Source organism: Octopus bimaculoides, chromosome 4 (genome assembly GCF_046866305.1).
Source record: "Octopus bimaculoides isolate indiv1 chromosome 4, ASM4686630v1, whole genome shotgun sequence".
NCBI lineage: Eukaryota > Metazoa > Mollusca > Cephalopoda > Octopoda > Octopodidae > Octopus > Octopus bimaculoides.
Window position 1 is genome coordinate 132,171,156 of NC_142931.1, and position 26,164 is coordinate 132,197,319.

The window sequence follows — 26,164 nt, forward strand, 5'->3', positions numbered from 1 at the left end:
AATGCAAATGGAAGACAAAGCTTCAAGTTCAGCAGTAAGAATAAAGAATTGAAACACAAAACTTGCACCAAGAAATCTCAGAGCTTTGATTACTGTCTTCCAGTTTAATATTGACTGGAAGAATAATTTATACTTAAAAATATTGTTTGATGTGTGTGCACTGAGGCATATATCAGTAAGAAATATATTATATAACAAAAAGTGTAAAGCAAGCTACAATGGCTGAAATCAAAATGTTGTGAGTTACACAAACAGTCTATGTAAGAAGCGAGTGTTCAAGAGAGAGAGAGAGAGAGAGAGTGTGTGTGTGTGTGTGTGTGTGTGTGTACATACGCATCTGAGGGAGAGAGAAAAGCGGATAGAATTTAAGTCAGATAATATACTCAAATCTTCAGTTATTGTAAGTTTGACAAAACTGGAGCTGGCTAGTCACCATAGTCACCAGACACTGATGCCTGGGGGTGCTTCAGAATATTCTTGGTGGCCATTAATTTGTATTGCAGGGGAAGGTTTTTGTAAACTGTATTTACTAAACCTGAGGGTGCATCATTGAATAGTGAGCGGGGGCAGTGCTGCCAAGTGCTCCCCTTAGTGATGGGCATGTTTTAACACATATCCAAACTTTTACTAGCTAAACTCTTCTTTAATCCCATAACTAAATGCTAGATGGTGTGTGTATCTTAAAGTAGGGGGGATTTACTCCAGAAGGAACATGTAATTAAATCTGCTCAGTCTGAGATCTTGAGTAATTCTTAAAAAACATAACTTTTGAGCAAGCTGATAGAATAGATCAGTAATGAGCAAAGGTCCACGACAGTTTCTGAATGGCACACCTGTTGAAAAATTACCTTAAACATTTTTTTAGTATCGTGGCCCACCTGATGATGAGTAAAGTCTCATGCAGCCCCACTTCTTGGAAATGGTTGCTCATGCCTGGAATAGATCAACAAATAATGAAGAGAACAATAGAAATTAGGTCTGTAGTTTTAAACTGAAGAGCTTTAATGAAAACATCAGGAATTTGTTTGATATTGTGCGATATGTCTGAGATGTAAATGAAATGAAGAACTTCTTAGATTTGTCTTTCAGCAGATGAATGCTAGCGACTTGCTCTACAGAACATTACTTTTGCTCACTTGCATCGTTATACACCGCGGTTTTCAAGGTCTTTCACTTTGTAGATACGAACTAACCAGTGCTCAGTGGTATAGGCCTCTTCTAAGACATCTAGTTCAAAATCTTTGTTGCCAATTTCAGCATTGCGAACCCTGTCATAACCTGTGGGTTTCCCTGAAATAAATGAATTAAAAAGAAAATTAGGACATAAGTAGATTTTAAAATATTTTTTTTAATACCACCTAGTGTGTTACTGCTAAGCATATCAAGATATGTCTATTTATAGTTTATGATTTTTCCATCCAGTTTTCTATAGCTAGATTTGATGATTGCAACATGTAGCAATCTGACATTTACATGTTCAGTTCAATATCTTAGTTTAAGTTTCTCTTACAAACACTGATATTTGTACTCTTAATGATTATAAAATAGCTAATGTGTCACACACACACTCTCTCTTTCTCGTTACAATAGACAGTGGTTAAATACAGCTGGATATCATTCCTAGAGGTAGGAATTGACATGTGGCTAATCCAGGATGAGACAAATGGGGGATGGCTATTTGGATGCTGATGATTTGGCACAAGTGACTGGACATTGAACCAGTTTTGAGGACAGTAATTTTTGGTGCAGTAGGTAATCACACACACACACACACACACACACACACAATAGTACATACATACAAACAGAAAGGAGAGAGAGAGGCCTTACAATATGTTAACTGAATATGTTTGGCATAAACATTTTCCCTCTCCTCTGACACATAAACAGAAACATGCTCACAAACATAAACAGAAAGAAAGAGAGAGAGAGAGAATGAGAGAAACACTAAAATGTCTGATGACAAATAAGTCAGCACTGAATCAGGGATGCCAAAGCATCTCATACTCTGGCAACATACAGCCTGACTTCATTCTGGTAATAAGAAGTTTGAAGAAACACTTATAACAACAAAATGAAAAATGTTCAAATTTTCATAACTATTTGCAATTAAGCTAACTTAACCCATTACCTACCAGTGATCTCATATGAGATCACTTAAAAATTACAAATTTCGTAATTATCTGTCAATATTTACACATATCTAACCTTTTTGCTATATCTACTAGGTATATTTCTCAGATATTCAAATGAAGTTTGCTAATTTTTCACCCAATATCTCGCTTATTTTTATTTAAAATGTTATTTTGATCATTCCAGCGTGTTTCTAAGGCTGTTTTATGCTAGAAATCGAAGTTTCATTAAAAAAATTCCAGTTAATAGAATTATGGGAGGTAATGGGTTAATTAATGGAGGTGAAACAGTATTTAGACATGGAAACAAATTTGGAGTTAGGGTTAGATAAATCACAAAACAGAGCCAACATTCAGTAAATAATCTAATATATCAAATTTAGATAATTTTAATCTAATAATGTTAATAAGAAACATTGGATGTAAAGCAATAAAAACAGAAATATAAAATAGAAATTTAAAAAATAGGGTTACCTGATTCAGTGTAAACAGAACCAAACTGATAGTAACACATCTTGTACATAAGGCAGTTAAGAAGGACTGGGGAGCCTTCTTTATCAATTCTGAATTCTCCCTGTGGAGTATAGTAGTCGGATTCTTTGATATGAGTACCTCTCTCCGTGCTGCCACCAATCCGAACCATCCACAAAAATTTGTTGATGTCTAAAAAATAAAACATTTTGAACGTTATCCAAATTGTTGCATAGGTCATCTTTATTAACAGCAAAGACATGTGGTGGGTTGGGGGAAGAGTAGAAAGGCCTTTGACACAAAGTCTTCATAAATTTAAATCTCTCTGGCTTTCCACATTACATCTTTTATCATTTATTTGTTTTAATCATTGAACTGCAGCTATGTTGGGACACCATCTTGAAAGGATTTTAGTTGGATTGATGAACAGATTGACCTGGTACACGTTCTATCGGTCTCTTTTGTCAAACCATTAAGTTACAGAGATAAACATAAACACCAAAGACACACATTATATCTATATATATATATATATATATATATATATATATACACACACACACACACGACAGGCTTTGACACAGTTTCTGCCTACCAGATTCACTCACAAAGCATTAGTCTGTAGTAGAAGACACTTGCCCAAGGTGCCATGTAATCGGATTGAACCCAAAACCATGTGGTTGCAAAGCGAGTTTCTTAACCACACAGCCATGCCTGTGCCTATACAGAAATATTTATATGAAGTAATTGATGACACTGATATAGATAAACTGTTTGACTATGTATGCTCGTGACCTCTAAAATTTCCACTCAAAATAAAGATTTTGATCTCTACTTGCAGTATAAGACTACCTAGCAATATGTCTGTAGGTTACAAGTACTGGTTTTGGTTCAACACATAAAAAATTTTCACAATACATGTTATATATATATATTGAAGCAAAGCCAACACTTGTAAACAAAATACATAAAAAGTTATCAAGGAAATAAAGGTTTCTACTTTATACCCTTGATATAAAGGATGTTGCTTCAACATTCACAGGGCTGGTTCTGGTATTCGTCCTTGGGTGTTTACTTCTTCAGTAGTCTTTCAACAATCATCCCAATGACAAGTGGGATAATACAATTAAACACACTACTAATGAAATTCCAGCTCAAATAATGGCAAAATATTGCTAATTACTACTATAATATGCATAAGATGTACCTGATCAGTGTATGTCAGTTAAGTTTATTTTGCTGTTATGTTAAAATATGCTAGACAGGTTTATAACAAACCGTATTTTAACGTGTATAAGGAACCCCCTAATTTTGGGGGCTTAAAAATCTAGAAAAAAGGTTTTGTAAGGGATTATAATACTATCCATGTATAAGAAACTCCCATATATTTTAAACCTAATTTTTGACAAAAAAGGGTTCCTTATATATATGGTATTTTTATTATTCTTGTATAACCTTGCTATAAATTCAGCAGTTTGAAAATATCTATAAGCTTTAGTTTAAAATATTGAGTGCTAGGACCACACGAGCTATGTGGATCTTTTCTCACTGTCTTTTGTCACATCTGATGGCATTCAAAAACATAGAATGTTATGGTTCAAATTTTATACTTAGTATTTAAGACAACTCATGATTTTTAGGGTGATGGCTTTTTAAGATTCATATTCTGTCCAATATACTAACATATATTATATCAGAGTGTCTCAAGCTTAAAGTTCAAGGTGAAAGATGTGATATAATAACAAATACAAATTCTTAAATTAAGACAGATATGACCCAAAGACCATAGTTAAAAAGTTTAGATCCCATCAGCTATGAACTTCAATGATTTTTTTTTAACCCTAACCTCCTTCATTTGTTATACTGGAAGCATAGTGGAAGGACTGCAATGACTTACCGTCTGAAGAGTAGCCAGTCAAACCACCAAAAATGACCAAAACATAATTTACATCTAATTCACGCATTATTTCATAGGCTTTGTCCTCTGGTGAAGCCATTGCCTGGAGGAAGAGACAAAGAGAAATGTTAACAGATATCATAAATTGCATGGTCCAATATGGAAGCAAAACCAACCTAACTTGATCAACTAAGTTTCCATGAAGTGAAATATAAGTAAAACAATTTCAACAAGTCTACTACATAACCAATGCATCATTTATAAAAGTGATACATGTGGGGAACAGATTAGACTAAATCCTCCACAGGTGAAATTATTAGATAGAAAAGCAATATCTTGAATATTTTTACAAGAGTGGAGGAAAAGTGGCCTGCTCCTTTTGAGTGTTGGGCCTCACAGAGGCAATGACCAAGACCTTTGGCATTATGTCGTGCTTGAGAAGAAGACCCATCAAGCCGAGCAAAATTGCAGTCGTGGCAGATACCGGTGCCATGCAAATGGCACCCATGTCGGTGGCATGTAAAAGCACCCATTACACTCTTAGAGTGGTTGGCATTAGGAAGGGCTTCCAGCCGTAGAAAAACATGCCAAATCAGACTGGAGCCTGGCACAACCTCCCAGTGTGCTAGCTTAATCACACCATCCAACCCATGCCTGCATGGACAACAGATGTTAAATGATGATGATGATGACGATGCCATAATTTTGATGAGAAATTAAAAGAAAAATATCCGTGTAGATAAAGCATTGGAATACATGTTCATACTTCTGAAATTCATAGTCAATGCAGCTATATTATTTTCTCTGCAGAAAAGACAGATACACCTAACTCAGAGTGTCCCACTGTTGATCCTCCTCCTCATCAACCCCTGAACATTACTGTCTCAAATCCTAGAATACATAGGGCTAGTTAACTGGATTCCATGGCATATAAATGAGTGAGATTACATTCTTCCTGAACAGGACACCAGTCAGTCACAGGGTTATGCATTTATAGTTGAGTGGACTAAAGCAACATGAAGATGAAGTGCTTTGCATGAACACAACACACCGCCAGTCTGAAAATTGAGATCACAATCTGGCGATTGTGAGTGCAACACTCTAACCATTAAGCTATGTGTCTTCAGTCAGGAGTTGTGCCTCACTGTTAGGAATAAGTAAATAGACAAAGTAAAGTTATCTGAGAATTAGTAGTACCCTCAGTTTTTTCTTGTATCTAACACAAACAGTTGTCAGAGTATGGTAATGGTTTGATGTTCTGGGAATGATGTTAAGATTTGACAAACAAGTAGTATAGTTGCAAAGTAAGGAGAGAATAGTAGAAGTATATAGTATGTAATTATTTAGTCATGATCGAACAGACCTAGGTTTTAGCAAGGTTTGAAATCATAACATTATAGATGGTAGTTCAGTGCCTTCAGTTTTGTCTTCTATGAATTATTGATAAAAATAAATGACATGCATTAAAAACAGACATTCAGTAACACACTCACACAGGAAATGCAATATATATATGAGGGATGATGAAAAGTTCCTGGCTTTAAGGGTATCACAAAAAACCTGGCTGGAGACCCAACCATCCGAGTTCTTTTACAGGGCTTAGAAAAACTGAAGGACCGTTGCAATAAGTGTGTGAATCTGAGAGGGGAATATGGCGAATAAACTCATAATTAACTGATTCTCCTGCATTTTCTTTTACCCAAAGCCAGGAACTTTTCAGCACCCCTTTGTATAATTAAAAATTAACCATGCTCGTTGACTGGCACCTGCGCCAGTGGAGCACTAACAGCACTGTCCGAGCATGTTCATTGCCAGAGCAGCTGTCTGGCTTCCGTGCTAGTGGCCCATAAATAGCACCATTTGAGTGTAATCATTACCAGCGTCGCCTTCTAGCACTTGTGCAGGTGGCACGTAAAAAACACCATTTTGAGTGTGGCCGTTGCCAGTACCGCCTGACTGGCCCTCGTGCCGGTGGCACGTAAAAGCACCCACTACACTCTCGGAGTGGTTGGCGTTAGGAAGGGCATCCAGCTGTAGAAACTTTGTCAGATCAGATTGGAGCCTGGTGCAGCCTTCTGGCTAGCCAGTCCTCAGTCAAATCGTCCAACCCATGCTAGCATGGAAAGCGGACGTTAAACGATGATGATAAGCAATCTAAATAAATTTTGGCAGCAAAGGGCAGAGATCTAAAGGAAAGATATTTATGAATGAAATATTAAAATCTTTAATAAAAAAAACAAAAAACAAATACTCAGTTAATCAACTTACCTGGCCCACTCTGGATATGTGCGTATTATTCCACGTGTTATTGTCCACCAATATCGTCCGATTTGCCATTGCCGTTATCTGATATCCGTAATCCCACCAAGACATAACTTTAGCATCCTGAAGGAAGAATAAATCAGTTAATTCACGCCTTTCCATCAACAATAAAGAATATTTTATTACCTTTACAGAGGTGCAAGTGTGCATGTGTGGTATATAAGTTTGTTTTTCAACTACATGGCTCCAGGTTCAGTCCCACTGCATAGCACTTTGAGCAAGTGCCTTCTACAATAGCTGTTGGCCAGCCAAAGCCTTGTGAATGAATTTGGAAGGTGGAAACTGAAAGAAGCTTATTGCTATGTGTGCATGTGTGTTTTATTGTTGCTTTGCCTTGAGATTTTGTAATAATTGTAAGCAAGTGTGACCATCATGCAAGTGGTGTCTTGTATTCCTAGTCTTCCATGAAAACATGTCTGATCATGAGGAAATATTACTTTCCTTGAAAACAGGTGAAGGTTGGTGACAGGAAAGGCATCCAATCATAGAAAATCTGCTTCAACAAATTCTATCTGCCCCATGATGATAATTATAAAGATGCAAATATTTCATATTTTCAGAACAATCCATCCTTTTATACTGTGGAACAATGTTAAACTTAAAGTAAAGGAGCTATAGAAAATTTATTTATTTATATATAGATATATATATAAAACAATAGCAACAAAGGCATGGCTGTGTGGTTAAGAAGCTTGCTTAGCAACCACATAGTTTTGGGTTCAGTCCCACTGGGCAGCACTTTGGAAAAATGTCTCCCATTATAGCTCAGAGTCAACAAATGCTGTGTGTGTGTGTGTCCCACCATCACCACCATTGCTCTTCAAGGCAGTGTTCTAGCATGGCCACAGTCAAACAAGTGAAACAAGTAAATGAGAAAAGAAACCCGCACTGATAGCAACAAACAATAAAACAAACCTCTGGAGTGTTGTGCCGTAGCCAATAATATGCTTCTCGAAAATCGTCAAAAATAATTCTTCCACCGTCACCAGCCCTAGCTGAGAGAACAATTGAAGGGCTAGAATAAGCCTCAGATGTGACCCATGTGCAGTGGAATGTATACATTATCAAGAAGGTGGTTATCATTAAAACAACACCAGATGCAATCTGAAATCACAGAGAGAAAATTTGTGTTAAAGCAAACAATATCAGACATGTTAGCAATAGTATTGAAAAGATTAGAGAATTTAAGAGGAACTGAATTATAGGAAGATGGCTTGAAGCATAGTTTGGGTTGGGAGTCCATGAGGGGAGATATAACTGTTGTTGTTTAGCTCCAAATCAGCCCTGATTAAGAAGACCCCAATGATCAAAGACATGCCAGTTGTGGCTATCCCATCTGTCTGTACAACTAGGATTACATTATCATTTAAGGCAGTAGGGCATGATATGAGCGATATCTGGTTGCCATTTTTAACAGGTTTTAAGGCACGTAATGTACAATACACAAAGAAATATAAATATGTAAACATACTTCATTTCTCAGTGGGTAAGATGAATCTGATCGCTTTATTTTTTTCTCTTTGCGTGTAGAATCTAAATTTTTCATGTATGTGGTTAGTGTGGAGGAGAGACCAATTCCTGAAAGGATGCACATCACCGGTGCCAACACCAGCATCAAACGCACCATAACACCCTGCAACAGAGAACAATGATGGAAGTTAAACACGCAACAGATATATTACACAAAAGAATAGCAATGATGTCGAATTGAGTTATTTACATAAAACTACCTTGAAATACAGAGAATCAAGATTAAAAAATGATTTCACAAAGAACAAGATGTCCTAATATAACACGACTCAATAATATCGCTAAAGACAGCAACACATAATATAACAGTAAGGAAGGGAAATAACAAAAACAGAAAATACAAGAAGTAGTAAAATAAAATTGTATGGAAAGTTCGGAAGAGAAATACTTACAGCAAAGTAGATACTTGTGACACCATACATGATGATGAAAATATTTGCATCAGTCAGGCGGGAGAAACAGAAATAAAGACCAGCTACAAAACAAAATGGATATCTTATATGTTATACTAAATACATAGGCCAATAACATGACGGTCAAATATTAATTATACACACAGGGTTAATACTTACAATGCACAATAGTAAAGTGATTAAGTGGGAACAAATGACCATGTTTAAGAACACTTCAGCTCATCAAATAATCCAACAAACTCCCTTTCAGATGCAGAAAAAGATACCCACCAACTAAAACCCACCCAGGAGCACTCCTGTCCTTGTCAGGTACACAATTTCATGTTTTCTACCATTATTATTGGCATGATGAAAAATAGGTCTGGAGAGGAAGATGCTCTTCTAAAAACTTTTTTTTTAAATCCATGTTTTTCAAATGTGCTGCACTTCCCTCATTGTACCTTCAGAACAGCAGACACCACTAAAATGATGCCCCTTTTTTTTTCTTTTTCTTTTTTTGTCATTTTATTGTATTCCATACTGAAAACTGCTATTTGCAAAGAGCTGAATCAAACACAACAAGGCATTTTATCTGATGCTCAAATGATTCTGCAAAACCAATAATAATAATAATTATGGCTTCAAATTTTGGCACAAGGCCAGCAATTCTGAGGAAGGAGCTAAATCAATTACAATGATCCCAGTGTTCAACTGGTACTTATTTTATAGACCCTGAAAGGATGAAAGGCAAAACTGACCTCAGCAGAATTTGAACCCAGAATGTAAAGACAGATGAAATGAATAAAAAAAAAAAAAAATAATGATGGTGGTGGTGATGGTGACAATGATGACGAGGATAGAATAATAACAATGATTGCAACAGCAGCACTTACCTGGGAACAAGAATACCAACATTTGTAAATCAAAATAGAATGAACTCCATGTTGTAGGCTGATGTTCTGAGACAGATGCAATAATAGGAATGTTGTTTTTGGCATAAGAAGGATCCAATAGTGCATAGAAACGCCCAGTCCATGGAGATATTTCTGAGATCACAGATTAAGGAAAACCCCAACAGATGATAATTAAAGACAAAAAAATACATTCCTCATTTAACCCTTTGCCTTCCCTGTGTATTACCAGTAATACACAAAACAAATTTCCCTGGTTTACATGCATGAAATATGATACACATTCCCAATATTTTTCAACCATCAGAGTAACTTGGGACTTATAAAAGGAAAGCTTTGTATTACTCAGAACAAGGGCTAATTAAAACGTCTGAAAACAAGTATTATGTTTAGGATAAAGTTGTGAAAATGTTTTGATCAGGCAAAGGGCAAACTAAACATTTCAGCAATGAAATAAATCTGCACATTTAACACTTTAAATACCAATCCATTTGAAACTGTCTCTAGTTCTTTGATACCCCACGCTACCAAAAGGAAAAAAAAAGAAAATACCAGTTTGAAAGTGTTCAGATTTAAACAAGAAAAAACCTTCCAAATGACTTAACCTTCTAATTACTGAAAAAGTTAATCACAGCTGATAGAATACAATAGGTGCTTTGTCTTATAACAACAATATTATTATAGCTTTATAACATTCATCCTTACAGAGAGAGAGATACTTTATAAAGATGAGCTGTCATAGATATCTCAAACATGTCCTAAACACACATTTATATATATATATATATATACAGGCGCAGGAGTGGCTGTGTGGTAAGTAGCTTGCTTACCAACTACATGGTTCCGGGTTCAGTCCCATTGTGTGGCACCTTGACAAGTGTCTTCTACTATAGCCTCGGGTCTGTGAGTGGATTTGGTAGACGGAAACTGAATGAAGCCTGTCGTATATATGTATATGTATATATATACGTGTGTGTGCGTTTGTGTGTCTGTGTTTGTCCCCCCACCATCGCTTGACAACCGATGCTGGTGTGTGTACGTATCCGTAACTTAGCGGTTCGGTAAAAGAGACTGATAGGATAAGAACTAGGCTTACAAAGAATAAGTCCTGGAGTCGATTTGCTCGACTAAAGGCAGTGCTCCAGCATGGCTGCAGTCAAATGACTGAAACAAGTAAAAGAGTAAGAGTATATGTATAAAATCTCTTTGTCTCTTTCTTTCTTTATATATACAGATGTCAAAAACATTATAGAAATAAAGTTTGAGGCTATGATTCAAAACCTGACACAAACAGCTGCTGCACTTCCTCCTCCACTTTCAAGGAAGATAAAAGGATACTTCCAGTAACAGTAAGAATCATACCAATGACAGTGAATCCACCACCAGCCAACATAACCATAGTGCGGAATAACAACTGGAACTGTTCCTTGTTTAGCTTGGATCGGACATAATCAACAAGGGCATGGATCTGGCAGAGTCCAAAGACACCAAAGGCCTACAAAGAAACAAAATTTTTCCAAATTAATGAAGTTTTCTAACATTAGTACAATAGCACAAAGTCACAAATGGGCAGGGTTACGGGGTGAGGGCAACTGAATCAGTCCCCAGTACTTAGCTGGTTCTTAACATAAAAAAATCATCATCATCATCATCATTGTTTAATGTCCGCTTTCCATGCTAGCATGGGTTGGACGATTTGACTGAGGACTGGCAACGGCCATGCTCAAAATGGTGTATTTTACGTGCCACCTGCACAGGAGTCAGTCCAGCGGCACTAGCAACAATCTCGCTCGAATGTCCTACACGTGCCACCGGCACAAGTGCCAGGAAGGCGACGTCAAAGTTGATTAAATTGATCCAGACATTATACTGACACTGGAATAATGAAAGACAAAGTTGGCAGGATGTGATTTTTGAATACAAAGAGATGGAACAGAGAAGCATTTTGGACATTGTTCTATAGATCTTATCAACCATGATCACCTTTTAACATCCATTTTTCATACTGGTATAGGTTGGATAGTTTGACAGGTACTGGCAAACCAGAGGACTGCACCAAACCCCGCTGTCTGCTTTGGCATGGTTTCAACAGCTAGATGCTCCACCTTAAGTCAACCGCTTTACATAGTTTACTTGTATCAAACACTGGTACCAGTGAAGACAAGACAAGAACCTTCAGCTGAAGTGGGGAATAGTTGAATAAACAGAAAGCCAAGTTTGCAATCCAGTTTAAACTTTCCCTAGTTGTAACCATTTCAACTCTATCATAAATGCTCTTGATAAAAACATGAATATCAAAATATCACTTCTCCCATTCTTTCAGATCATTTGGAGACTTTATTGATTTTCACTTGGTCAGACAAAAATTTGCTACAATGTGTGTGTGTGTGTGTGTGTGTGTGCACATGTGTGCATGCATGCATACATACATGCACACAAGCATGTGATGGATGTATGAATGATTCAAGTGTACTTTATGTATACTGGGGATAATGTGTTTAAGGTACAAAATATTAAAGAGATTGGAATGAAACAAAGAATTAAACAAAGAGAAATAGGTCAAAAGGTGATTAGTGTCAAAAAAAAAAAAGAAGAAATCTCAAGACAAAACATACAGTAACAAAGTCCATAGACTTTATCAGTATTATCACCTATAAGGCATTTTGTTAGCAAGACAGTCACAATGACAGTTTAAAGTAAGTATATATATATATATATATATATATATATATATATATATATATATATATATATATATATATATATCCCACAGCAATGAAAAGGACTTTGGACAGAGTTGGTGATATCATTTTAAAGCCTTTGCTGGATTCTTAAACTCATTCCTTAGTAAGCTGTCCTAATCACCTTATCTGTTGAAGAACTTGAATTCTGAACATAGAGAGGGGGAACAAATAGTCTGATGCTCAAATAATTGAGCTGGAAAGTTATACAAGTGGTGATGAGGTGGTAGAATGGATGACGTGGTGATGTGAGAGAGGATGCTGGAAGATAAAATATATTTGAGTAGAAAAAAAAAAATCGTTTAAGAATAGTGACTTTCCATGGTTAAAGTATGCAAAACGTTATACTCACTGCCATGTGTTCACTTGATTGAACTGGCTGGAAACCGACAAAAGAGATCTGCATAGAGAGGACAGTGCCAAGGCAGTACACCTGAAAATAAGAAGGAGACAGTGTGGCATGTAACAAGAGTATTAATTCACACAGTAGAGGATTCTTTAAGAGGTATAATAAACTTTACAGAAATGAATGCAAAAAAAGAAGCTGATTTAATAGATATTGTTAGAGGAAAGTGGGTGTGATGTTAAGGTGCTGGACTACTCTTTACTCTTTTACTTGTTTCAGTCATTTGACTGTGGCCATACTGGAGCACCACCTTTAGTCGAAGAAATCGACCCCAGGACTTATTCTTTAGAAGCCTAGTACTTATTCTATCGGTCTCTTTTGCCGAACCGCTAAGTTACGGGGACGTAAACACACCAGCATCGGTTGTCAAGCGATGTTGGTGGGGACAAACACAGACACACAAACATATGCACACACATATATACGACGGGCTTCTTTCAGTTTCCGTCTACCGAATCCACTCACAAGGCTTTGGTCGGCCCGAAGCTATAGTAGAAGACACTTGCCCAAGGTGCCACGAAGTGGGACTGAACCCGGAACCATGTGGTTGGGAAGCAAGCTACTTACCACGCAGCCACTCCTGTGCCTATTAAACACATAATTATAATTTCATACCTCACTACTAGTGTTGAGATCATATAGTAGTAGTTATCATTTTCTAACCCTAACCCTAACCCTAATCCTAATGGCATATTGTAATGCTGCAGCTATATGACACTTTTAAGTTAGGCATATGACATTCACTGCTTGCTCTAGTTTTCTTGATTAACATACAACAGGCTCCCTCTTAAATCAATTACATGTTAATGTGATAGGAAGGGCATAAAATCATTTGCTTTAATTCACTATATTAAGTTCCTAGGTGCACAGCTCTGCTTCTATCCATATATACATGCATGTATGTGTTTTTTTTTTGGGGGGGGGAGTTGCACAGAAAAAGCACCCACTCCATGCTGTAAAGTGTTTGGCATCATCATCATTTAACATCTACTTTCCATGCTGGTATGGGTTAGATAGTTTGACTGGAACTGATAAACCAGAGAGCCACACCAGGTTCCAGTTTGTTTTGGCATGATTTCTATGGCTGGATGCCCTTTCTAATGCCAACCACTCCAAGAGCGTAATGGGTGCTTCCAGCTATAATAGTCATGCCAAAACAGACACTGAAGCTCAATGCAGTGCTTGGACATATTGGTTCCTGTCAAACTGTGCAACCCATGCCAGCATGGAACATGGGCATAAAATGATGATGATGATGATGATATCATCATCATCCTTTAATGTTTGTTTCCTATGCTGGCATGGGTTGGACAGATGTGCCAAAATAATCTGAGCATATATAAAAATAGGGTCAGATAGGGCAATCAAACTATGATGCTAAAATGCTCAATTACTGACCATAAGGCAGAGCTGAAATCCTGCTCCAGCCATTTCATTTAGACTGTAGATAAGATACAGGACACTGTCTGCCTTAGACTACTCCACTGATAGACCATACCACCAGTTTGTATGAGCCAAGCCTCACATGGTTTCCAGTTGAGTGGCTTGTAACAGAAAGGTATACAATTGTATAAATAATTGTTTTAACAATTCAAATTCAGATATAAACGAATTTTTAAAAAAAGAAGATAAGAGACTATTCTTTAATTTTCTAAAATTAGATTAATGTAACTCACATCTGCATACTTTTTTATTGTGCCTAGATGTTTACTACAGTGACCATAGTAAAGGCTGAAGTCTGTTCATATATAAATGATGAATGAGAGTAGACTGGGACAGAAAGTTAACCATTTAGCATTCAAACCAGCTATATCCAGCCCAAATATTGCTTTTTTTGTTCAAACTGGCCAGGTCCAGCCTCTTACACCTATTCTACATTGTCATTCTAAAAATAAACAATCATATCAGTGAAATCTCAAAACTATGGGATAATTCACAAAACAACTTTAATAAATGCCAATCACTTTATAGTGTGGATTGGATGCTTTTTACATGGCACCAGCGCTGGCAGGGTCACCAAGTAGCCTGCAAGACAAGGAATTTTTGAGAGGGGATGGGGTATTGGAGGAGGTGATCTTGTGCCAGATGATGAAAGGTTATAGTGTGACAGAGAGACAGAAACAGGTGCCTTGCGATAGATAACCATAATGGCAATGGAGATGATGATTTGAGTAGTGGCGACAATGATGCAATGACGATTATGACAATGATTATAGGGAGGTAGTAGTGTTGATAAAGATAAGGACAGGGGTGGAGAAGATCTGAGTTGTAGCAGGGTGTGATGAGGTCTGTTGGTGGTAGCATTAATGATAGTTGTTGTGTGGTTGTGGTGGTAGGATGAACAATGGTGGTGGTAATGAAGGAAACCAACTTACCGTTGAGTAAGCCACATAGATACGATGGGAGAAACGTCCAGTGATCATCAGGGCAATTACATGAAGTGGGATCAAGTTGATTAAGAAAACATAGCCACCCCATGAAGAGACCTAGGTAAAGAAAACAGATGTTAGGTGAGGTTCACAATCATTATATGTATATATATGTGTGTGAGTGTGTATGTGTGTGTGTGTATGTATATATATATATATATATATATATATATATATATATATATATATATATGTATATATATATATATATAGCAGTACCTCAGTTTTTGAACAACTCTGATTGTGAATAAATTGTACTTTATATATATATATATATATATATATATATATATATATATATATATAGATAGATAGATAGATATATATATAAAGCACAATTTATTCATGACTAGAGGCGTTCGTAAACCGAGGTACTACTGTATTAAATATGAGAAAGACAGGAGTTAAAGTACGATTTATGTGATCAGAGTTGTTCGAAAACCGAGGTTCTACTGTGTGTGTGTGTGTGTGTTTGTATGTATGTATGTATATATATACACACATACACAAGTAAGCTCATAGGTGCAAGAGTAATACACTATTATTGAAACTGAAAAAAATCTGCACAAACTGTTAATCAGAGTTTCACATCACTGTTCACCAGACAGTTTTGATATATATATATATATATATATCATCATCATCATCGTTTAACGTCCGCTTTCCATGCTAGCATGGGTTGGACGATTTGACTGAGGACTGGTGAAACCGGATGGCAACACCAGGCTCCAATCTAATTCGGCAGAGTTTCTACAGCTGGATGCCCTTCCGAACGCCAACCACTCAGAGAGTGTAGTGGGTGCTTTTACGTGTCACCCGCACGAAAACGGCCACGCTCGAAATGGTGTCTTTTATGTGCCATCCGCACAAGAGCCAGTCCAGGGGCACTGGCAACGATCTCGCTTGAAAACCCTACAAAGTCCAGTCAGGCGGTACTGGCAACGGTCACGCTCAAGATGGTACATCTTATGTGCCACCCGCACAAGAGCCAGTCCAGGGGCACTGGCAACGATCTCACTTGGCTTGCCGGGTCTTCTCACGCACAGTACATTTCCAAAGGTCTCGGTCAGTAGTCATCGCCTCGGTGAGACCCAATGTTCGAAGGTCTTGCCTCACCACCTCAGCCCAGGTCTTCCTGGGCCTACCTCTTCCACGGGTTCCCTCAACTGTTAGGGTGTGGCACTTTTTCACGCAGCTATCCTCATTCATTCTCACCACATGTCCAAACCAGCGCAATCGTCTCTCTTGCACACCACAACTGATGCTTCTTATGTTCAGCTTTTCTCTCAAGATACTTACACTCTGACGGGTATGCACATTGACATTACACATCCAGCGGAGCATACTGGCTTCATTCCTTGTGAGCTTACGCATGTCCTCAGCAGTCACAGCCCATGTTTCACTGCCATGTAGCATGGCTGTTCGTACACATGCGTCATACAGTCTGCTTTTTACTCTGAGTGAGAGTCCCTTTGTCGCCAGCAGAGGTATATATAAAATATGTGCAACCGGTGTGGCTAATGCAGTTTCACACCTCTCCTTTTTTTTTTCTTTTGTATATTCGTTATCTCAGACATCTAAAACGCAGGGATCTGAAAAATTTCTTTTGAAAAAATGCATTTTTCAAGGAGAGGTGCGAAGCTGCATTAGCCCCCAGCTGGCGACCCCACAGCAAACATTTCTCAGGATGCTTCTATCCTATATTATTGCTAGTGTAAAATTAAAAAAAAACAAAAACATGTTACAGAACAACAAAAACAATTATATTTGAGTATTTTTTTTTTACCATATAAAAGTAAGCCAGGGCACACATTGAGCCCCAAAAGAGAGATCCAGTTTTCACAGCCTTGATCCACATGGTATAAGTGAGTAGCATACAGAAAATGGCAATTCCTTCATTATCGTAAGAGCCTGCCACAGATCTTGAAATGTAACCAGGAACAATAGAGATTAAGGAAGCTGCTATTAAACCAGCACCAGCATCCTGAAAGAAAAAAAAAAAGAAAAGAAGAAGGAAAGTTATGTTAGATTAATGAATAACACAATTGTAAAAACAAATATATGTTGTTGTACTTGGGGATGGTCATATTGCCAGTTTAGCCAAAAAAAAAAAACACACGCACTGTATATTTGGTGTTAATTTGCTTCAGCTTTATATTACATTACATTATATTAATCCTATTTCGGCCAGAGTTCTTTCATCACACTTCTGTGACCTCATCAGTGGTCCTTTGCTTTCTTCTTTCTTATGTGTGTCCCACCTTGCTAGCTGTCAGCCATTTTGTATGATAGAACTGGTGCACAAAATGTTTGGTCATTAGAAACATAAACAGATGAAGAGAAAGATGCAAGAGCTTACCTTAAGTTCTTTTGTCAGTTGATAAGTGATGAGTGTTGTGAGACTGGAAAAGAGGGGAGCCAAAAACACACAGACATTCCTGATGTCAATGGTGATGTTGAGCATATGCAATAAATTGTACAACAGAGCAGAGGTGACCATCAAACCTGTACAAATAAAGGGAAAAAAAAAATTCAGTCTATGGACACTAACAGAATGGAGTAGGGATTCTTGGAGTAGGAGATTATCAATGAAATCTTTGGCGAGATAGCATTATACATCAAGAGTGCTCCAGGCACTATGCATTAGCAATTATGGACAATAGGGGATGAATTGACTTCTATTAGAACATGGGATAAAATGCCTTGTTCTGACATCCAATCTTGTCCTTGTTGCAGCATCAAGAAAACTATACACTACTGCTGCCATCTGACCCCTACATATCAGACAAAAAAAAAAAAAAAAAAAACACAAAACATGTAACTCGAGCCCTCATGATTACTTCAATTGCTAAGCCTTCACCATCACAATGACATCTGGTGAATACACATCCTTCACATAGAAAAGGTTGCATTGCAAAGATAGATTTACCACTTGAATGCAATGCAAAAACAAAAAAAAACAAAAAACTTCATCCCCTAACACCTATAAACCTAAACATAGCTCATGGAAAAACAAATCAAATAAGGTAGATGAAAACTAGGTCCTGTTTTCAAATTATCATTTATTAAATTAAATTTTATTATTATATCAGTTTTTATTAGCTCTGTTGTTATGTAGAATTCAAGCTACCAACCAATCCGTAGGAAAGTGCAGTTACACACACATCTTACTCTGCATCCAAAGAAAGGATTCAATCATTCAAGTGACTAGCATGCAGTCACTCACCAACATACTCCAGCGCTGGTCCACAAATCTGCTGTCTACTGTCTGTGTCTCTCCTACCTTACCACTAATACAGTGGCCTCTGTTCAACAACAACGATAATCCTTTCTACCATTACTATAGGCACAAGGGTGGAGGTGCAATGGCCCAGTGGTTAGGGCAGCGGATTCGCAGTCATAAGATCGCGGTTTCGATTCCCAGACCGGGCGTTGTGAGTGTTTATTGAGCGAAAACACCTAAAGCTCCACGAGGCTCCGGTAGGGGATGGTGGTGAACCCTGCTGTACTCTTTCACCACAACTTTCTCTCACTCTTACTTCCTGTTTCTGTTGTGCCTGTAATTCAAAGGGTCAGCCTTGTCACACTGTGTCATGCTGAATATCCCCTGAGAACTATGTTAAGGGTACACGTGTCTGTGGAGTGCTCAGCCACTTGCATGTTAATTTCATGAGCAGGCTGTTCCGTTGATCGGATCAACTGGAACCCTCGACGTCGTAAGCGACGGAGTGCTAACAACATAGGCACAAGGTGTGAAATTTGAGGAGTGCTGGAACTAGTCGATCACATCGACCCTGAAAGGATGAAAGGCAAAGTCAACCTCAGTGGAATTTGAACTCTAAACATAAAGGCAGACAAAATGCCACTAAGCATTTTGTCCGGTGTGTTAACAATTCTGCCAGCTTGATGCCCTGACAATAACAATGATAATGAGTAAATGGATACAAGATGTGCGAAAGAGAAGAACTTACCAGGATAGATGGTTCCACCAATGATACGACCAAGAGGGTACCATGCTCTGTCATCAAACCAATTATGGAAATTATAAAACCCTTCTTCTGCTAAGTACTTCGTGGTCCTAAAGTTGAAGTAGGGATCAAACTCGTGGATCACGCTCTCAAACCTCAGTACAGAGAAGAGTCGTGTGGAAAATGCTGAAACAAAATACAATTAAAAGTTAAAGCAAAATTTGATTGCTTTCATGACTGGTTAATTATTACGACATTGAAAAAGATATAAGAACAAAATTCTCTTTTCTGTCTAAAATTTCTATCTTAAATTTGTACACTTCAGATTCTGAAGTCACATTTAGAACACTTTACCACATCAATGTGGTTGTTCAACCCGCTAGAATAGGAGTCAACTTCCCTCAAATTACAGTTTAATGTCTTGTAAAAGATAAACCATCAGATAAGGTAGTCTAGGTACATAATTCTACAAAAAAGATCAAGAGTCATGGTCTTAGATCATAAAGTATCCTTGAGAAGATGCAGGTCTTCATCTACACAATCTGATACTTATAAATCCTACCTGTTACTATTATCACAATACCCACTGCCCCATCATAAAGCTGATTTTGTAATGTAGACAGATAGCCAAATGGTACTCCATATAATATGACCATATTTTATAAATTCTATCTTAATCAAATAGCACACTGTGAATATAACAAGACTGCTAAACATTACCTCTGTTATTTCTGGCAGCATTTTTCATTACATAATGCCAGTGTTACTTAAAGATATAAGTGAGAAACGTTTCCCAGTGGAAGCCCATTGCAGACAAAACAAGGAATTAATTCTCTGAGCAACATCTTGGGAGGCTGCTCTATCAGCAATTGCATAATTCTGAATCCTATGCTTTCTCCATTTCATGATTGGTGTTTCAAGAAACAAGATTTTGAGAGTCCTTACCCAGAGCCAATGATTTCTAGACAGGTAGCTTACAGAGATTGAAGTGGTGGTGAGCAGAAAACTCAAAAGTGGTAGTCTCTTTTCTTTATTAAAACCTACTACAAACATAAAAATATCACAAAATGAGGCTGCTACTTGATAGTAGACCATCGACGGGTTACCCGAGAACAAATTGTCAGTTCAATTAATAGCAGTTTAAATTGAGGCTTACTTCATTTTGTTTTTCATTTGTGAAGTCCCTAGCAACTACCGACATAATCCTACTCCTATTTTAAGATAACTGACATAAAAAGGAGAAATTAAAAGAGAGATACTTACACAAGACTGCAGCAATTGTGAGAATTGTCATTTTTAACAAAGTGTCCTGTTTTTCTGGCGACAGGCGAAGACGCCATGCTTGAGTTACCATTTTGTTTCCTCTCTGCGAAAAAAAGAAAAAAAATGTAAAATTTAATTTTTTTTTTTTTATTGTGATATTTTCTCTTTAGAACCCTTGAACTACAATATCACAGCAGCACACTTCAAAAATCTCGAAGAAACAATGCAGAACTCTCTAACCTCAATACTTTGCAGAACTCAACATTATGCTGTAGGGCTCTCCCCACACAACACCATACTATAAGTAGAAATGGTAAAAGCTGATCTCTCAGATGACAAAAATATGTGGCAAAATACTGAGTTTGAGAAGATGATGATGATGATGAAGACCATGTCAATCCATGCAAGTATGCAAAAATGGAGAGAAAAATGATAATGATGATAGTGAAACACAAAATGACTTACAACTCCAATAATCGGTTAACAACACCAAGGTGGAATCAAAAAAACACTCAACGTTTTATAATGCTCATGAAGCAGAGGTATGGCTATTACAGTGTTAATGCAAAACTGGTTGTGGATGACTTAAGTCTAGCAGCCTCAACTAGTTTAAACTGAAATTCTTTGCATCAAGAAGCATCAATGCAAAAAAAAAAAAAAAAATAACAGATGTACTATATCATAGAACAAATCGAGATTTTTCAGTAAAAAAAGTTGTAGTGGTGAAGGGAAAATAAAGCCTGAACAAAGAATTATCTTAGACAGGTCAAAATTTGGACCTAAAGCCAAAACAAGGAGAATCAGATAATGATTTTTCTGCTAAGGTTCAATACTCTTGATTCTTTATGTAAATTCTCATGATTAAAAATGGCCCAGAAGCAGAGTTTATAAAGTTTTTTTTTTCATTAATGGAATCAGTTGAGCTCAGACAAAAATAAAAAAAAACTTTATCTAAAGTGTCCATCTCAGACATAAATAGCTTTGCTGTAATGGCGTAGCCAGCATGAACAATTGCTCTTGAATCTGTAATATAAGTAGGATTTCATACAGAATTATTTTATACAACAATCAAGGACTCTCACCAAAGGACATTTAGCAAACAGGAAGTAAAAGCAAAACTAGTAGCTGTGGACCACCATATTCTTGTAGGTCTTGTCTTGCACATAAGAACTACTACCTTAGTAGTAGTAGACTGGGCTACTTTCAGCAAATCCTGCAGGTCAACAAAACATTGGACTGATTCCTGTGCAGGTAGCACGTAAAAAAACACCATTTGAGCATGGCCGTTGCCAGTATCGCCGGACTGGCCCTCGTGCCGGTGGCACATAAAAAGCACCCACTACACTCTCAGAATGGTTGGCGTTAGGAAGGGCATCCAGCTGTAGAAACTCTGCCAAATCAGATTGGAGCCTGGTGCAGCCATCTGGTTTCACCAGTCCTCAGTCAAATCGTCCAACCCATGGAAAGCGGACATTAAACGACGATGATGAAAATTTACACTGGGTTCTTAGTAAATTGAATGGTTACTTAGTTGGAATGAAAATGGATCCTAGGGTAGCATACACCATTGTTCTGGGTTCACTGTAAGAATTATCATTGATCATCAAAGTCACTGATAGATACTTAATTTCTAGCAGCGGGAAGTTTAGACAGTGTCATGTGACAACTTGCTGGTGCTGCCTACTGGACCCTAGCAGCGGGAAATTTAGACAGTGTCATGTGACAACTAGCCGGGGCTGCCTGCTGGAGCCTAGCAGCAGATATAAAAAGGGGAACTTGACATGACGATCAGTCGGACGCTGACACTCGTTGATGCTGCATCGAAGAGGCCAGGGAATAGAAGAAAGAAGACATACACCCAACACCAGAGCTGAAGACACCTCCGAAAGGAGGGGCCCCGCCACGTCAAAACGGTAGAGGAGTAGGGGCCGAAACCGGACGTGGTTCCTCCTGATGATGTCTTGAGCTAACTGGATCCTAATCCACCAAGGGAAGGTATGTCAGAAGAAAGTAATACAACAACGCGGGTTGATGAACCGTAAGACGTGTGGCCAGAACCTCCTGGAAAATAACCATAGCGAGGGACATTCTACAGTTGAATTAGAACAGTCACAAACAGTGAAAAAAGACATGCACCCAACACCAGAGCTGAAGACACCTCCGAAAGGGGGTGGCCCCGCCACGTCAAAACGGTAGAGGAGTAGGGGCCGAAACCGGACGTGGTTCCTTCTGATGATGTCTTGAGCTAACTGGATCCCATAAAGGAGCTGTTGTGGTAGCAGACCACGAAACATGGTTGAAATTCCTGATGGTTCAACAGTAAAGTTAGTTGTCACAGTAATAACTTTGCTTGACTTTGGCTATAAAGTAAAGCATATTTCAGCTTTATTGTGATTAGCCCTTATAACTTTGGATTAATTGGTGCAGCATTCCAAAAGATATATTATGGCATGAGTGTTAAAAATGAATGTCATTCATTTTCAATATTCTGTGAAAACATGTCTGACCATAGGGAAATATTACCTTGTTTGGAAACAGATAAGGGTTGGTGACAGAAGGGCATCTGGCCTCAACAAACTTCATCTGATCCATGCAAGCATGGAAAAGTGGAGATTAAAACAATGATGATTCTGACTGTCTACCATCAATAAGAAGTTATATTAAAATTTCCTTATCAAGTATAATTAAAAATAAAACTTGTTCAGCAATTCTTCCTAGAATTGAGGTGGTTTCATGGCAAATAAGTCGAAAGGTAGGCTACTATAAATCGGCACAAACTTTCCGGACAACCCAATAGTAAGTCAACATCCTCAATTGATCCAAATACTAATATTCACTCTCCAAAATCTCTTTTACTGTCCACACCACCTCCTGTTACCTATAATTTACATTGAGTACACTGTACACAATTCCTGCTTACTCCTTTTTCTTTTTCATACTGAACATGATCACTGTCTAGATGGCAGCAGAGTCTTGTGTTTATTCCTGCTTACTTTGTTAGGTTTACTTTGAGGTCTCAGAAAATCTACCTCAATAAATTCCATCTAACTCATGCAAGCATAGAAAAGTGGACATTACTACATATGCATTATGCATATATATCATTTACTGACTCTACACTAAAAAACATGCAGAATAAAAGAATCCTTCTTTGAAAAATAAGGGTTAGTGACTGGAAGAGCATCCAGCTGTAAAACAATGCCTTGTTAACATATCTGCCTAAACCATGCTAGCATGAATGAACAGATGCAAAAAAAAAAGAAAAGAAAAGTTCATTTTACATCTCTGTTGTCATGCTAACATGGGTTAGATGAATATATTATTGAAATAGTGTTTTACAGATTGACACCGTACTTCTCACTAACTTATACCTGTTATTGAATTAAGGGATCTCTAAATCCATAGGTCTCTGCAAGTGCAAAGTCAGTGGACAATTTGTTGACATGACAACGTCAACCCTGCAACTTTCACTGACACTAGATATCTAGGCTCGACTTGTTTCCAGAGCATGCAAGCTGTGAGATGAGAATCTATAAGGTATTGTACAAGCTTAACTGGACTTAAGAATTCTGCAACAGCATTACTAACGTGTCACAGTAAAAGTCTTCTTCCAACACAAGTAGACCATATATATATATATATACATACATATAATCTGCTGTGATGATTCTAAAGTACAACATTTAAAAACCTAACGGTATATCTTTTTTCTACCCCTCTGAAGAGATTTTGCCTAATATAGGGATTTTGATAATTGTTATTTAATCTATTAGGCTTAATTGAAACAGCTGTAAGGGACTATGCTTGATTTTTGTAGATAACAAATTCTTATAAAATGTTATATTTCCATTTTCTTACTTTCTTTTGAATGATTACAAGCCATGATTTATATATATATATATATATATATATATATTGCCCTAACTCTTCGAAACGCTTAGTTTTAGAATGGTGGCAGCTGATGAAGGAAATGTTCTCTACGTGGCCTGTGTGTTTTCTGTACTGTTTATCATTTTGTCCACGTTTTTTTTGCAACGTCCTGTACCCAGATATGCATCTATATATACATGTAGATGTAGGTATGTACATACATGTACGTATGCATATACTCATATTATATATATATATATTATATATATATATATATATATATATATATATATACACACACACACACACATATATATGAGGGAAGAGAATTTTCGAACCCATACCATCGCTTGGCCAAAAAAAAAAAAAACCCACCAGTTAAGTGGTTAGATGTTAGAGGAAGATAAATGACACGTGTATGTATGTATACATACACACACACATATATATGTATAAGCGACGTTACAGATATTATGCACACATAAATTATAATAAGTAAAATGCAGGTGGGGTATATTAAACCTGATGTTAGAAAAAGTAGCGAACGTTTCAGACTGAGATCTTCATCAGAGATAGGGACAAGTTTGTGTTCTAGGAATTAACAAGTGTGTACGTGTACGTGTGTGTGAGTGTGTATGCAATCGAGTGAGTCTAGGTGATTGCCTGTGCATAGCTACCAATTACACTTTATTTTACATGACTATACGAAACACTGTACTTAACATAATGCAGTTTTAAGTATTGATGTACAAATATCTGATGAATAATGTGACGTAAAGAAAATTTTTTGTTTTAATGTTGAAAATGGGCAGCGATCAGTGAACAAATAGTTACACGTACGCGTTCACCCATACACACATAAATATATATATATATATATTAATATATAGTATTAGGGAAAAGAACCAAGGTTTATGAACTCATCTAATACTTATATATTAATATATATTTTATATTGTGAAGCTTAATTTAATTTCAATTTTTAATAAATTGATTTTAATTGAGTTTTTACCTGTAATTTTGGATTTTATCCCTAATATATATATATATATATGTGTGTGTGTGTGTGTGTGTGTGTGTGTGTGTATGTATATATGCATATGTTAGTAAATGTAATCGTGTAATCATTACAAGGATAGTGTCTATCTAAGAACACGTTGGCTAGGAAGTGTGAAGGAAACACGTCCATGAAGTATTGAACGATCAAAAAACTAATAATGTACGTTAAGTGCATATATACATATACACACACACACACACACACACATATATATATATATATATGCACTTACATTCATATATGAAATTGCATGTAAATTTGCATAAGGGATGTTTTGGGGTCTCGGAGAAGAAGCTGTTCGTGCTTCACGTTTCAACTACCGGTGTTATTGTGCCACATCAGCAGACCATCCCGATATGATATCAAACAGCAGCGTTAGTATCTCAGATGTTAAGTTCTTTTAGAAACAGCAGAAAACTTTGGTAATTTTTTCTACTACGTAACATTACCGACATTATAAAGATCGTCTTTTAAATTAAAGGCATTTAGGAAAGTTGTTTAAAAAGCAATTAGTTGGTAAATAAATAACAAAAAGTAGACTCACTGAAACACCCACGTCTGGAATAACGTTAACGAAAGGGAAGTGACGCTGACAGCTATACGGAGTGAAAGAAAAATACACGCTTTGGATATGTATATGTGTCTATTATGTGTATGTGTATGTTTGCGTGTGTGTAACTATCTGTATGCGTGTAATCGCTTATTTTTTTAATTAGTATTTTAATCAGATATTTTTAATTAATTTCTTTTTTTTCTATTTAAAAAAATAGAT

The 26,164-nt window shown here is 37.1% G+C and overlaps 1 protein-coding gene across 2 annotated transcripts; it reads right to left on the bottom strand.

The window, feature by feature from the left end:
* Positions 1–972: 972 nt before the first annotated feature.
* On the bottom strand, positions 973–25,980 carry LOC106874680 (dolichyl-diphosphooligosaccharide--protein glycosyltransferase subunit STT3A). Of its 2 annotated transcripts, none has more exons than XM_014922484.3 (16): positions 25,937–25,980; positions 20,463–20,565; positions 19,203–19,385; positions 17,591–17,736; positions 17,018–17,215; positions 15,178–15,288; positions 12,749–12,829; positions 10,994–11,150; positions 9,638–9,790; positions 8,745–8,827; positions 8,294–8,455; positions 7,738–7,926; positions 6,769–6,885; positions 4,501–4,603; positions 2,607–2,795; positions 973–1,290 (listed from the first exon to the last, which is right to left on the bottom strand). In XM_014922484.3, the coding sequence occupies exons 2-16, from the start codon at positions 20,551–20,553 to the stop codon at positions 1,145–1,147; spliced, it is 2,109 nt and encodes a 702-aa protein (XP_014777970.1). In that variant the 5' UTR covers positions 20,554–20,565; positions 25,937–25,980; the 3' UTR covers positions 973–1,144. The 2 variants fall into 2 exon arrangements, with proteins under 2 accessions (XP_014777970.1, XP_014777969.1); XM_014922483.3 differs by having other exon boundaries at positions 25,625–25,980.
* Between the last annotated feature and the right edge of the window lie 184 nt (positions 25,981–26,164).